This window comes from Carassius carassius, chromosome 3 (genome assembly GCF_963082965.1).
Source record: "Carassius carassius chromosome 3, fCarCar2.1, whole genome shotgun sequence".
NCBI lineage: Eukaryota > Metazoa > Chordata > Actinopteri > Cypriniformes > Cyprinidae > Carassius > Carassius carassius.
The window spans coordinates 36554885-36569263 of record NC_081757.1 but is presented as its reverse complement, the minus strand read 5'-3'; the positions used below and the strand labels follow the sequence as shown (position 1 = coordinate 36569263).

Here is a 14379-nt window from a genome sequence, read left to right as displayed (position 1 = left end):
CTTGCCCTCCAAGGGTGTATTGGTATCACTTTGCTTAAAGCAAACCTTAATCCCTTTTTCAATTGGCTACGACAGAGTATAGGATTTATCTTGGTCTGCCTGACAGTTGTAGCATGTACAACATTTGCTTTAATTGAAATTTTAAGCACACCATAATGCAATGCTTCCTATGGTAATCGTCTTACTCTGATACCTACCTACTGTACGTTTATCAATATCAAACATTTTAAATTTAAAGTCAAAAAGATTATGAGAAAAGTTAGTTAAATCTAATGGTACGTCACAGAAATTGAGTGAGGTTGGGAGTTTATGTCATGGATTTGGTCACGGTCTAGAGATAAAAACGATATAAAACTCATCCTGTGGAAATCATGGTCATCAAAACTTCAGAAATGTAATGAAATCAAATGCATTATATTTTTATACAAAAAACTTAAGCAGTTCACAACATTTATTCAAATTCATATAGTTCTTGAATAAAATATCAGATATGTTAGCCACTCATGTTTACATTACCAAGAAATAATTTACAACACCAGGAAGGCATGAGTCATGTCACCATAGCATAAATGACTCCAAAACTGCTTAAAAGAAAAAGTGGAATGAGACCAATGTGTAACGGTAAATGCAGAATGTTAAGCATTATGAGCAACAAAACTCTCTGACAACACATTACATCCAGTGTGTGAGCCTGGCTTTTAGGTCTGTGGTTTTGTGGCAGCTTTCTTTGTCGCTCTATGATCAGCACCTACTGCCTCTGCTACACATGTAAAACCTTGCGCTCTAAAAAAGGAAACAAAACGGGAACAAACGTGTTTAATACCTTTAAATGTGTTTCTAAGAACAAAACACTGGTATACTCACTTTAGTAGATCATCCAGTTCTCTTTTGATCTTTTTGACTACAGGCGGACCCTTGTATATTAGAGCCGTGTAGAGCTGGACCAGAGAAGCTCCTGCACGAATCTTATCTAGGGCATCCTGTCCGCTGGCCACGCCACCAACTCCAACAATGGGTAACTTCCCTACAAACTCACACAAAAGCTTATTTCTTTACTAACCAAATCCACTTTGTACATTTCAATCTATCAGTCCAAATTCCAACTACAAACTAAAATTAAGACAAAAAACCATTTAAGGGTACCTTGTGTCAATGTGTACATCTCTCGCACTGTTTGAGTGGACAGCTCTTTCAGAGGTTGACCACTGAGGCCCCCTATTTCATGTTTATTTGGGTCTTTTAGAGAGTCTGGCCTGGAAACAGTGGTGTTGGAAACCATTAAACCATCAACACCGACCTGAAAAACATACAAAAACGTTCCCATCTTCTAAAAGAATTGGGCACAAAATTTTCACAAAATCTGTTTATCCTGTGAAGAGTAAGACTGACCTCCATGATGACCTCAGCAATGTCTTTCTTGTCCTGTGTAGAAAGATCTGGAGCAATCTTCACCAGCACAGGCAGTCGGTTCTCACTCCGCAAGGAATCCCTCTCTTTAAGCACCTGAATAACCACCAACACCAAATGATAGAGTGGGGAAAATTAACAAATATAAAGCTGACTAACACTCAGGACAAAGCAACAACTCATTTTGGCGATTAATTTGTTTTAAATGCAAGATGCAACCTGTATCTGACGAAACAGCAAAACATTTTCCCTTTTATACAAAATCTAGATTTACTGTAGTGCAGTGATATCATGGAAACGATATAGGACTAATTGAACAGCAGTATATAAATATACTAAACACTTAAATCAGCAATTAAAGAGATCAGATGCAAAAGACTCTAAATGCCATCAGAAATTTTCTTCTATAATGAGCATTGTTATAAGGCTGCCTGCTACGTTTAGGTTCAGTGATTTTACTCTTATGACAATGTATAGGTCCTTTTCTATGCAATTAAAGTGAAACAGCCGAACATTAATATAGAAGCCTGATAAAAATGCTCATTTTAGAAGAAAAATTTCAGATGGCACTTAGAGGCTTTTACATCTGAACTCTTCATTCCTTTTCATATCACTTCCTTTTTTTTACTCTGTTACTGCTATGATTTGATATGATAAGAAATTTGAGAACATGCCACAGTTTATCTGGTTAGCTTTCAGACGCTCACCATTATTGGTATCTTTCTTCGGTGATGGTCAGTAACAATGTTTTCTTACAAAAGAATTATTGATAATAATAATAATAAAAATAATAATTATATATAATTTTTAGTTTACACACATATTGGCCATTGATATACACCAAATGTAGCACAAATATGGGCACAGTAAAAAAAAATCTCTACTAGTAGGTGTAAAATTAATCTGGTATTTTACAAAAATCTAGTTAATGAATAATAGTAATATACTTTTTTTAAAAAGGTAATATTTGAATAGAAATATGAAACAAATAAACAAAAAAAGTGTTTGTTTCATATTTATATTAAAATATTACCTTTTTTTAAAAAGAAAAGTATATTAATATTATTCATATTATATATATATATATATATTTTTTTTTTTTTCCATTATTTTAAAGGTGCTCCAAGCGATGCCGGGAGTCGTAACTTCTTGTTGACGTTTAAATTGTTGTCAAACAAAACGGAGGCTAGCTAGACCCTCCCTCCTCCTCATCCGCGCACTAACCCCCCCAAACCCCACCCCCAAATCTTTCTTGTCGGTTATTGGCTGTAACAGTTTGTTATGTTTCGTGGTGCGGGTGAGCCCAGTTTGTTTTTCTTGTTGTTTGTGGAGCCTGTGGTGTCTAGAGAGACCCCGTTTTTTTACAGTGTGTTCAGGGGACAAGCAGCTAGCGGATAGTGAGGAGATGTTTGCTGGATGTGACAAAAAATGTTTTGGCCTAAAAAATGTGTGACATCACTTAGAGCACCTTTAAAATATCACGTACCCATTTAAGAAATAATCACTTTTGAAAACCTATTGGCGCTGTATCTGTATTGAATTTACAGATATAATATTGAATATTTAATTGAAAAGTGATATACTTTATATATGCCTTCATCACTGAAATGATGAACTACCTTGTCCAGAAGGTGGCGCAGTTCTTCCTTGCCCTGTAGGTCTCTAAGGCCAGGAGTGTTGGGGCTGCTAACATTGACTACTAGGTAGTCAGCGAGAGGGCCCAGTGTCCGCACTCCCTCCACATAATCTGACACAGCATCTGTAGAAAGCTTGTTCTTCCCCAGATTGATGCCAAGAGGTTTACCTGCTGATATTCGAAATTTATGCTGTTACAGGGCAGTAGGACTTTTGCTGGCATGTCTTAACAGATGTATTCAAATAAGTAGGAAAAAGTACAGAATGCATTTGTTATTTCCAAGGAATTAAGGGAAATTATGTTACGTAAAGATATATGTTTAAGGTCTTGAGAAAAAGAAAGAAAAAAATCTAATGGAACCTTATCCCTAATTCCCAACATAAACTTCAAATTAAATGCAACTAAAAGGAAATTGTGATTATTATTTACCTTTTGTAAGTTCTGACTGGATATTCTTTCTGCCATTCAACCTTTCTTGCACTGCAGAAAGGCCACAACTATTGAACCCATATCTGAAATACACAAACCGCACGAAAGGTATAATACCTTTTTTTCTTTTTTTTTTATACATGAAAGATTGGTGAAATATTTGCATTATACAAAACAAAAGTATTTTACATTTATAAAAGTAACATGTTACTACCATGGTTTGTGGTCACACCAGGATAGCAGTATAATGTATTCACTGCAGTATCATGTAGATTCCATGACACTGGAATTTGATCATCGTGAAAGAAAAAAAAAAGAAAAGAAAAAAAAATGTATTTCCATCTAACGGCATCACTGAATTATGGTAATACTACAGTATTCATGTATCAGATATTAAGTACCAGTTAAGTGAATAAGATGTAAAAGATATATATTATATATTTGCATTTTCTGAAGAGTCATTAAGGTTTTCTGGATAGTTGCTTTTTGAATAGCAGTCAAAAGTCAAAAGACCCCTCCATCAGTTTAGGTCTATGTGTCTTTTTACAATTGCTTTTTAAAATATCACAACTGAAGCCATCGCTCAAACTGTGGCATAAAAAGTTATACAGTTTAATATGTAGGTTAGGGTTTGTTCGAATCACAAGCTTGAAAGAGCTTGAATCCAAAGCTTGAATCCAAACTACCACTTTCAAATGGCAAGGCAGCATTTGGCATTCAAAACCTGCAACATGGATAAACACCACTCATTTTCTCCATCCGGAGGGACTCCACCCTTGTTTGAATGCCTGTGAAGAATCTGTACACAACACTGGCTGACGATATTGGTGTGCGACTGATATCAATTATATCTTTTATTGTTTAATGTTAACAGTTTAACACACCAAAGACATTCTTTCCATTATTCACTTATAACACAGAAAAACTTGTCCAGCCAAAAATTCAGATGAAGTTCAAGCATATTCAATATACTTTCAAATATTTTGCATTTGGAAAAAAAAAATTAACTTTCACTGAATATTAATGAAAAAGCACATGTATCGGTTTGAAGTGAAGTTTCAGAAATATTAAAAAACATACAGCAAGTTTAAAAACATAAATCTGCCTTTGCAGAATGCCCCTACATTTGCTTAAGAGAGCTTAAGAGTTGGGTGAAATACTTGTCCACAGAAGGTTTTTCCAATTGGGAGAATGTGTTTAGTCATTGTTATGCTGAAAAAAAATGAGGACACAGTAACATCTTCTGTCTCCAGTTTTTTAATTACATCACACAGTGTGTGAATTCATGACAGCAATGACAAAGAACAAGTCCCTCTCACCTTCAAGACTCAAATAAGAGCTTTACAACCACTGAACTTCAATGTGGGAACCAGGAACTTCTCATGAGACCAGAGTATGGATCCCCACAAGACTATATTTTGTAGATAAGATTAAAATGATATTATTCTGCTTTTGCTACAGTAGTTCTGGTATGGACAACAACCATGTATTTAACTTCCGCACCTTAATGTGTAAGATGAAACATGCATTCTTTTAATAGCTTTTAAATTCTGAAATGCTTTTTTGGTAATTGATCAAGCAGACTTATTTGAATATTATATCTCCAAATAATCCTAATGTCTTCTAAATTAAGAATAACTGATTAATTCTGAGAGGGGTATACTCATTTATGCTGAAGGAGAATGTGAAGTTTACTGAGGTGGCTATAGACAACCCAAAGATATATATTCTGAGAGCTTGGAGACATATAACAGTTGGTTCGTCTTTTTAGCAGAAATGTACCCATACCTGTTAATGACGGCTTGGTCTGACTCCAGTCTAAATACACGTGGCTTTGGGTTGCCATCCTGCGCCTTTGGGGTTACAGTTCCCACCTCCACGAAACCAAAGCCCAGTCTATAGAGGCCATCCACAGCCTCACCATGCTTGTCAAAGCCTGCTGCTAACCCAACTGGGTTCTGGAACTTTTGACCCATCACATGCACTTCCTGATGGAAATAAATGTGAAAAACTTTTCCCTTGAAATATCAAAAGACAAACAATTTCCTGACTAGCTAACAGTGAGAAACCGATACAGGTTATTCAATTATATATACTATTATCTAGAGTGGCCAGTATAATGTTCATACACTACATGGCCAAGTACATGGACAACCACGCCATAATTACAGCAAAAATATATCTTAAAGGGTTAGTTCATCGAAAAATCAAAATTATGTCATTAATAACTCACCATCATGTCATTCCAAACCAGTAAGACCTCCATTTATCTTCCGAACACAGTTTAAGATATTTTAGGTTTAGTCCGAGAGCTCTCAGTCCCTCCATTGAAGCTGTGTGTACGGACTACTGTCTATGTCCAGAAAGGTTAGAAAAACATCATCAAAGTAGTCCATGTGACATCAGAGGGTCAGTTAGAATTTTTTGAAGCATCGAAAATACATTTTGGTCCAATAATAGCAAAAACTACGACTTTATTCAGCATTGTGTTCTCTTCCGTGTCTGTTGTGAGAGAGTTCAAAACAAAGCAGTTTGTCATATCCGGTTCGTGAACTAATCATTCGATGTAACGGGATCTTTTTGAACCAGTTCACCAAATCGAACTGAATCATTTTAAACGGTTCACGTCTCCAATACGCATTAATCCACAAATGACTTAAACTGTTAACTTTTTTTTAATGTGGCTGACACTCCCTCTGAGTTCAAACAAACCAATATCTTGCGTGTGCATTCCTCTGCACGTAAACAGACTTAGCGCATACAGTTTCAATGTCAGCAGCATCAACCGCAAATCTTAATCTGTGTTCCGAAGATGAGCGAATGTCTTACAGGTTTGGAACAATATGAGGGTAATTAATGAGAGCATTTTCATTTTTGGGTGAACTATTCCTTTAAAATATGAAAAAATGCACATCTAAAAAACTAGATTTATGATGTTAATAATTATGAAAATGCATCATCAATCTGTGAAAAGGATCCATTTAGCAATTTATCACAAATATTTAACACACTGACCAGCGAGGCTGGGTCCTTGTAGTTGTTGTAAGGCACAAGTCCAAGACCAATCACCCGAACAGCCATGACATGAGCCGTCTCTGCTCCCACAATCCTCTGCAGCACAGGCATGAGAGCACTGGCATAGAAACGCTCGTCCCCGGAGGCTGTGAGGTATCCCAGGAACAGGGCACTGCCACATCCTATGATCTTTAAGGCATCTTTCGCTTGTTTCTGCAAAGATCAAGAGAGGATACTTAAGCAACAAGAGACCACACTTTTGTCCTACAGTGTCATCAAAAAGATAGTGCCCCATTTTAAAAGAAACAAGCCCAAGCACACACTCTAAACGTGCACTCAAGCTCAAAACGGAATATGTAGACTTATCAAAGAAATGTGCATATATTACAGGCTATGTAAATATCCACTAAAACGACATTTGAAAACGGTCTTACCACCATAAAACCTTTAAAAAAAATCTTAGGTCCGCACTATGGAACAAGGGTGATATAATCCCATGAAATACCACAGTACTGAATGTCACTATTTGAAAAAAATATATTATCTTTTCTTTTTTATAATGCATTTAAAGTTACCATAGCAGTCAAAAAACTGAGGCTTTTCTCCTGATTTCAGGGATTACAGAGGTCTTCTGTGATTTTATATAACTTTACACACAAACTGGGAAAATCGAGAGCTGATTCAAAAACAACAAAAACTGCCACTTGTGTATCTGTAAATGCGTGCTCTGCTTGATCCGGCGACACTTTAAAAAACAGAAAACTTTATCAAAGAACAGCGATGCATTGCTTTATTCACCTTCAGTCGTCCCGCCATGAGTGTTGTTTAACATCCAAACAACGTGTTCGCAGCGCTTCGCTGTTCACTTCCTGAACGAAAACTCGCGAGAATGAAGAAGAGGCGAGCCCCTGAGAGCGAAATTAATTTGAGATACGTGTTATAACATAGCTAAAGGTGTGATATAAACAGTTAATTGAGTGGAATTACTGGAATAACATTTAACAATGTTAATTTTGACAATTTTAAGCACAGTGTATGTTCCACGCTGGGTAAAAAGGAGACGTGTAATAGGCATATAGGCTACAATTATAATATTTTTAACAAATATTTTATTACTTAATACATTTAGTACTAAAATTATATATTTTTCGAAGTATTAAAATGTTGCATGTTTTAGGACTAGACAGAACTTCCATAACTTTTTAATTTTTATTTTGTTCTAAAGAAATTCCATAGAATAACCATCATTATTGCCAAAGAGGGCCTAGGCCTACTTTTACAGTGTGTTTTTACTTATATTTCTGTTATACAGTGTTAAGCAATTAGTGATACAGATAATGACATTATGAATTATAATTTGACTTATAATCAAAATGTCTTTATTTCTCAAATCTGTGATCATGGACAACACTGTATTAGAGGCTTTTGGAATGGAGAGTCTTGGTTTAAAGTCAGATTTTGCATGTATTTGAGTGCCTGCCCCCATTTCCCTAATCAAGTTAGTTCACATTCATTGTTTTCACAAAGTGAGATTTCAGATTTGCCTAAGATGTACGTAGGCTCCCTGTTTTTTAGTCCACACAAACTTTCCTAGACTGAAAGTTGCATTATCAGTCATGGCTTTCTCAAAGCAAGTGCTTGTTTATTGTTGGATATCAATTTTTTTGATGCCGCTTACAACTTGTAATGATGAATCAGAAGAAAGTGGATATGAGAAAGAAGATTATGGCAGGAGAACTCTGAAAATTCATGGGGGAATAGCGTATGAGTTTGTTCGGGAACTCATGCCGTGGGCTGAAGCCCATGAGAGCTGTGAAAAACAAGGGGGACATCTTCTGAGGGACTTGAATGCTGAGATTAAGGAGCTCATACAAACCCAGTCCACAGAAACTGGACCGTGGTGGGTCAGTCAGAAGCTGATCTATAAAAATTCCATCAGTCGTGAGTAAACTTCACAGTTTTCTATCTGTAGGTTGTCTATACCTCTTTGCCCTTATATATAACAAGTAAATTCAAACCTGTGCCTATAATAGGAAGTGCTGATAGATGGTGTTAAATGTAAAAAGCATCTTGTCTCAAGAGAACTTTTGATTTAAGTTTTGGGAAACGCTTTAATTTAGGGACCAATTCTCACTAGTTATTATTAGCATTCATATTTATTACTTATAAAACACTTATTCTGCATGGCCATGTTTTACATATCTGTCCCATACCTAAACTGAACAGCTACTTTAATACATATTAGCATGCAGCAAATTCTGAGTTTATTGAGGCAAAAGTTAGTAGTTAATAGTGAGAACCAAACTAAAGTGTGACCAAGTTTGGTATTCCAATCGCTTCCTGGAGTTTGTATGAAGAAATTCATTTGATTAGGCTGAGCAAACTGATGTTAGTGGCGTATTTTAGCAGGTATCATTCTGTTCATAACATATTGCTTTGCCTAAAAAAATAAAGGTTCAGTTAGTGCCAATAAGGCCTGATGCTATATGAAAATAGAAGTCAATGTTATTATTTGAAGAACATATTATGTAATCTCAAAAATAGCTTTAATCTCCAAAGAACCATGTAGTAATACAACTCAAGATTTCTATACAAATATTCTTTGCTGATCCTAAGGAGGTGTAAAGAGCGACTAAAGAACTTAAGAGTTTATGGCAATGAAATAACTGACACTATATCTTTCATGGAGATTTTTTATATAGGTTTGTGTGTGTTTACAGGAATGGAACCTGTCTCCTATTCCCCTGTTAAAAATGATGACTATGTCAGTAAAGATCACTTAGATTGCACCTATATGGTCAAAGATTCATTTCAGCTGGTGACCACACCCGACTGCAGCGTGAGCTTTAGCTCCCTCTGCACGCAAGGTACAGAAACAAATCACCTCTCCTCAACACAAACATTACATAAAACAACATTGTTTGATGATGTGAATCAGAATAACTGAACTTGAACACAGAATTGAGGGATCGCCTACTACATGATTTCTTTTAAATATGGAACAGAATGTAATGTAGTTATGCCATTACAGTTTTAAATACACATCTGACATCAAGTAAAGCAAACAAAAGGAGCCGCAGAGGTCTTACTGACATATTGACGGCACTGGGAAACACTATAGGAAACACTGCTCAGCTTATACAGGTTGGTGAGCTTTTTCAGTAAAAGAATATAGTCCTATGATTTATTTCCGTAAAGTGGCCTCATCAGAACAGCAGGCCTTGGAAATTATGGGGAAAGGGAAAGGTAGAGTTTGGGATAATGGTATGAAAAAGCTAAAAGAACAAAGATCAATTTCATTGTAGAAATTAGTGATATACAAGACCATGTTATATACCGTAATGAATGTCTTTCATTTGAACTGGTTTACTGTAAAGAAGTTAACTACTTCTAATCAAAAGCTCTGTGAATAATATCATCGAATAAAAAAATGGAGGTAGGAAGAATTTAAAAGAGTTGGCATACAGAGTAAATTAAAATCTCTACAACAATTCATGAACTCGTGATCATTTTAACCCTTCTTGTCAATCTTGCAGAATGCCAAAACAATGTTGAATGATTTGGAGACAACAACAGAAGTACTATCAAAAGAAAATAAGGTGATTCAAGCATTATATTATACAAAATTAATTAGTAATACATTACATAATTGCATATATTAATTAATAATCAGGCTGAAGTATTTTTTTTTTTTTCAGCTTAGCAGATTTGTAATGGGCCTTTCAAATATTCAATAATAGTATAGAAATCATTTTCATTGATGTATCGATGTAGCTTGTTTTGTTGCAGAATCTGGTTTTACTAAGTGCAACATGTTCCTGGATCAACATCTGTGCTGCCCCTGGAACAACATTGTGATCAGATTTGAAGAACCAGTTTATAGTTTTTGTGAATCATTTCCTCTGTTTTTAGGGTTTGCTCATGGTTAAGGTTAGGTTTAGGTGCAGGGATATGGTCAAGACTAAATTTTTTTATTAAAATGTTCCAGGGTCAACAAAATAGGTTGACCTAGGAACACATAAAATCAGAATATGAGTAAATTGTTCTCTATAACTTCTTTATTGAATAGATCAAATACCTGCAAAACATATATGATCACCTCCAAATGAGTGCTACAGTGAGTCCAGACCAGCTTGCGGAAATTATGAACAGCACTGCGGCCATTCTTTTGTACACACAAGAGTGTCCTGACAACATGGATGATGTAAGTCAAGTTATCAATGAATCAATTGATTTTGGGGCTGATTATGTCTAGACAAATGCTTTACATTGTTATAGCTTTTCAACTCTGAATATTTATTTATTTATTTATTTTTCTGAACAGTTTGAGGAACTCATCACTCTTGCCAGCCACATTTACGCATATGCTCTCCCTGTTAACAGTAACCTTGTCAGGGAACTTCCAACAGGCACTCTTTATGTCACAAGGTCATTATTAGTTGAATGATTACTGGCTGATATTATCATATGCAATGGCTTGTATTTAATGTATAGCTGTGTCTCCATAGGCAAGATTCAAGAACTCTGGGTGGAAAAGCCATTGGCTCAGTAGATGGAGGATATTGCCAACTGCCATCTCTTAGTGCAATGACTGGACAGCTGCCATCTGGGAATATCAATGTGCAGGTTTGCTAACATCAAAGTCCAAAGTCATAAAATCAGCTACATATTTATTTTCAAAAATGTAAATATTAATATCTGTTACAGTAGTCAATCTAAAAACTAAATCAATTCCATTTACTTTCTTAGTATAGTACATATTCCTGGTCTTATTGTGCTTGATTCATCAGTGCACATTATTCCAAAAGAGACAAAGGACATGCTTTCTGACATGTTTCAAGCAGTCTTATTATTTTTAACCCCTCTTCTGTCAAAAATAGACCATTATAGACCAGTCATTTCACAGTCATGATCATGCTTTGAAGCTGATAAAAACTTTATAATTCCAGCTCTTCCAATTTAAAGAGAATCCATTGGAAACCAAGTCCAACGAAAGCATCACTGGAGCAACTTGCAGCTTTTCTTTGCAGAATGGAAGCTCTCCAATCAAATTCTCAGATCTGTCAGAGTACATTGAGGTGAAAACAAATTAGTTAGAGAACCATACTGAGCTTACTTTATCAATTTCAAATATGTGAACATTGAACACAGAAGCATTTGACTTGCACTATGAGATTTGTATTCTCGGTGAAGCTGCTTTGAAACAATGAGCAGTGTGATAAGAGCTTTACAATTTTTTATTGAATTATCTAGCTACTGATGATTCTGTCTGTACAGATATATCTGCCTCGGCCTGAAGCCCCTGAACCTAAAGTTGTAGATATAACCTGGAAACCAGGGTTCGCTGTCACCTCGACATTCAACATCACAGACGCAAATGTGACTGTGGTTGTTACAGCAATGCCAAATCGAAACGGAACTCTCAGTGTTACCTTGCACCCGCCAGAGGAGGCAAACGCCACCTATTTGAATCAAAGCACTAATATAACCTACAAAGGTAAAATAAATGAATAAAATGAAAAGTTCACATGCATTATTCAAAGACTGCTGCTACTGTTAGTGAGAGATAAAGATTATCATCATGAGATTATCCTTTCCCCCCAATTTTTATTTATTATATATATTTTATTTTTATTTTTGTGCAACAGACAATTATCGCTGGCTGATCACCCCTGAAATGACAAAGGGAATTGAGGGGGCCTGGAAGGTGGCAGTATTACCAACTCATTACTCACAAAGTGAAATGCTGACCTTTAAAGTCTCAGTTTTTGTAACCAAGTGCCTGTTTTGGGATACCAATCTTGGAGCCTGGAGTAGAGAGGGCTGCATGGTAAAACTCTATAATAGTTGCTCATTTAATATTGTACATTTAATATACAGTCTTTTCATGATGTTTGTGATATCATCTCTATCCAAAGGTTGGTCACAAAACAATGCCGAACCTTAATCACTGTTTGTGCAACCACACAACATTCTTTGGGAGCTCCTTCTTCGTGATGCCCAACCAAGTTGATTTGTCTCAGACAGCAGCTTTGTTTAACACAGTAAATGAGAACTATATAGTGGTGGTTTTACTCAGCTGCTTCTTTGCCCTATATCTGGTGGTTCTAATGTGGGCCTGGTATGCAGACCGCAAAGCTCTCAGAACGGTACAGTATACTAACATTTACTCCCCTACTTAACACATGTTAAGGAATGAGGTGCTATGACCAAACCTAGAGTTTTCACCTAATGGACAATACAACAGTGGAAAAAGGAATGATGAAGCCATTTTTGGACATAGGGGGCCAGATTCACAGAAAAACTTTAAATGTTAAAAATGTCCTTAAGATAAAGATGTTCATAACCCCAAGAGCAATTATTTAAATCTTGTTTCTTAAAAAAAATAATAATAATAATATATATATATATGTATATGTATATGTATATGTATATGTATATGTATATGTATATGTATATATATATATATTATCTTTGGAAAAAGACAAGAACATTAAGTATTTTTGAAAAAAAAAGAAGAAGAAGAAGAAGAAAATGGTAGTTGTGAATGCTATTTTTAAGAATGTTTTGAATCCGGACCCAGAATATGAAGATGTCTTTTTCCTAATTGAGCTAACAAGTAAAATCACATTTCCCTTTTATTTAACCTTTAATCACTCCTAAAAAAGGACAACACAAAGTCTTTGGGGTCATTTTTACCCCAAACTTTTAAAAAGCGATTGCATAAGGAAATATAAATTTTTTATATGGAAAACTATATATCATTTTTTTTATTTACTTCTCAACTATACATTTATGCTGTGTTTTTGTGGAAATTTTGAAGTTTTTTACCTATTTACTGCACAATTACATAACTAGGCCATAAATTGGCTCACGAAAAATGATTTTTTAAAGAAAAAATCACTTAAATGATGATCTTAATTAAATCTAAATAGTTTCTGGACATTGCTCTATGTGTTAGGGATAGAATACTGCCATCTAAAGGTTAGTCAAAAAACTTTATTTCTTATGGGTTAGGAATTAAAGTGCAATGGCCACATGTATCCACTAGAGTGCTATAGAGACTCATTCATTTTCACTTCATTTTTCTTGATGCTTCAACTTCTCCTCACAACTTTATGATATATATTTTGTGAATATTTATTTAAACATTTTGAAATACATAAAAAATCTGTAGTTTTGTCAGAGTTAGAATTTGTTGTTGTTTTCTAATATATTTTGAATTATCTGCTTTTGCATATTATTATACATACATTTGAAAAAAACATTACAAGTCACCACTATGACATGATTGTAATCACACACTATTTATTTCAGAAAATTATTTATCAACAACTATTTATTTTTTTAGAACAAGAGATTTTAGAACAAGATGAATTTTAAAAGTAAATAAACCAATATAATACAAAACAACAGCACCAATAAACTGTAATGAACAGGAATGAAGGGTACACAGAACAACTTTTTTTATAAATCACATGGCTAATAAACATGTGAAAGAACAAGCAGAATATTATAGAATATATATTACAAGCTTGTTCCATGTTGCATATGTGACATTTTTCAGATTTGTGCCAGTTTAGTTGATTTTATTTGCCAATTTCTATAAAAATGCTCTCTGTTGCAGTGGCATACGTATGTTTGTGTGTGTGTGTGTGTGTGTGTGTGTGTGTGTGTGTGAGATAGAAAGTTTGTTCCACTTTGGGTTTATGCTCTAGGACCAGACCTTGAATTAAATGTAAAAAATTTTAGATTTATGCCAGTTTAGTTAATTTTATTTGCCAATTTCTATAAAAATGCTCTCTGTTGCAGTGGCATACGTATGTTTGTGTGTGTGTGTCTGTGTGTGTGTGTGTGTGTGTGTATGAGATAGAAAGTTTGTTCCACTTTGG

The 14379-nt window shown here is 35.1% G+C and overlaps 2 protein-coding genes across 4 annotated transcripts; one reads left to right on the top strand and one right to left on the bottom strand.

Moving 5' to 3' along the window:
- Positions 1-398: 398 nt before the first annotated feature.
- On the bottom strand, positions 399-7378 carry dhodh (dihydroorotate dehydrogenase). 3 transcript variants are annotated; one of them, XM_059537020.1, is made up of 9 exons: positions 7286-7378; positions 6488-6700; positions 5261-5460; positions 3473-3555; positions 3027-3214; positions 1390-1503; positions 1144-1297; positions 865-1024; positions 399-783 (listed from the first exon to the last, which is right to left on the bottom strand). In XM_059537020.1, exons 1-9 carry the CDS (start codon positions 7301-7303, stop codon positions 699-701), a joined length of 1215 nt encoding a protein of 404 aa, XP_059393003.1. In that variant the 5' UTR covers positions 7304-7378; the 3' UTR covers positions 399-698. The 3 variants fall into 3 exon arrangements, with proteins under 3 accessions (XP_059393003.1, XP_059393004.1, XP_059393005.1); XM_059537021.1 differs by having other exon boundaries at positions 3027-3211; XM_059537022.1 differs by lacking the exon at positions 399-783 and having other exon boundaries at positions 908-1043.
- A 1798-nt stretch (positions 7379-9176) lies between these two features.
- Positions 9177-12669, top strand: LOC132113100 (polycystin-1-like protein 2). The gene is made up of 10 exons (XM_059520930.1): positions 9177-9354; positions 9519-9631; positions 10024-10086; positions 10557-10691; positions 10812-10915; positions 10996-11113; positions 11437-11565; positions 11765-11984; positions 12136-12317; positions 12406-12669. Exons 1-10 carry the CDS (start codon positions 9210-9212, stop codon positions 12667-12669), a joined length of 1473 nt encoding a protein of 490 aa, XP_059376913.1. The 5' UTR covers positions 9177-9209.
- Positions 12670-14379: the final 1710 nt, after the last annotated feature.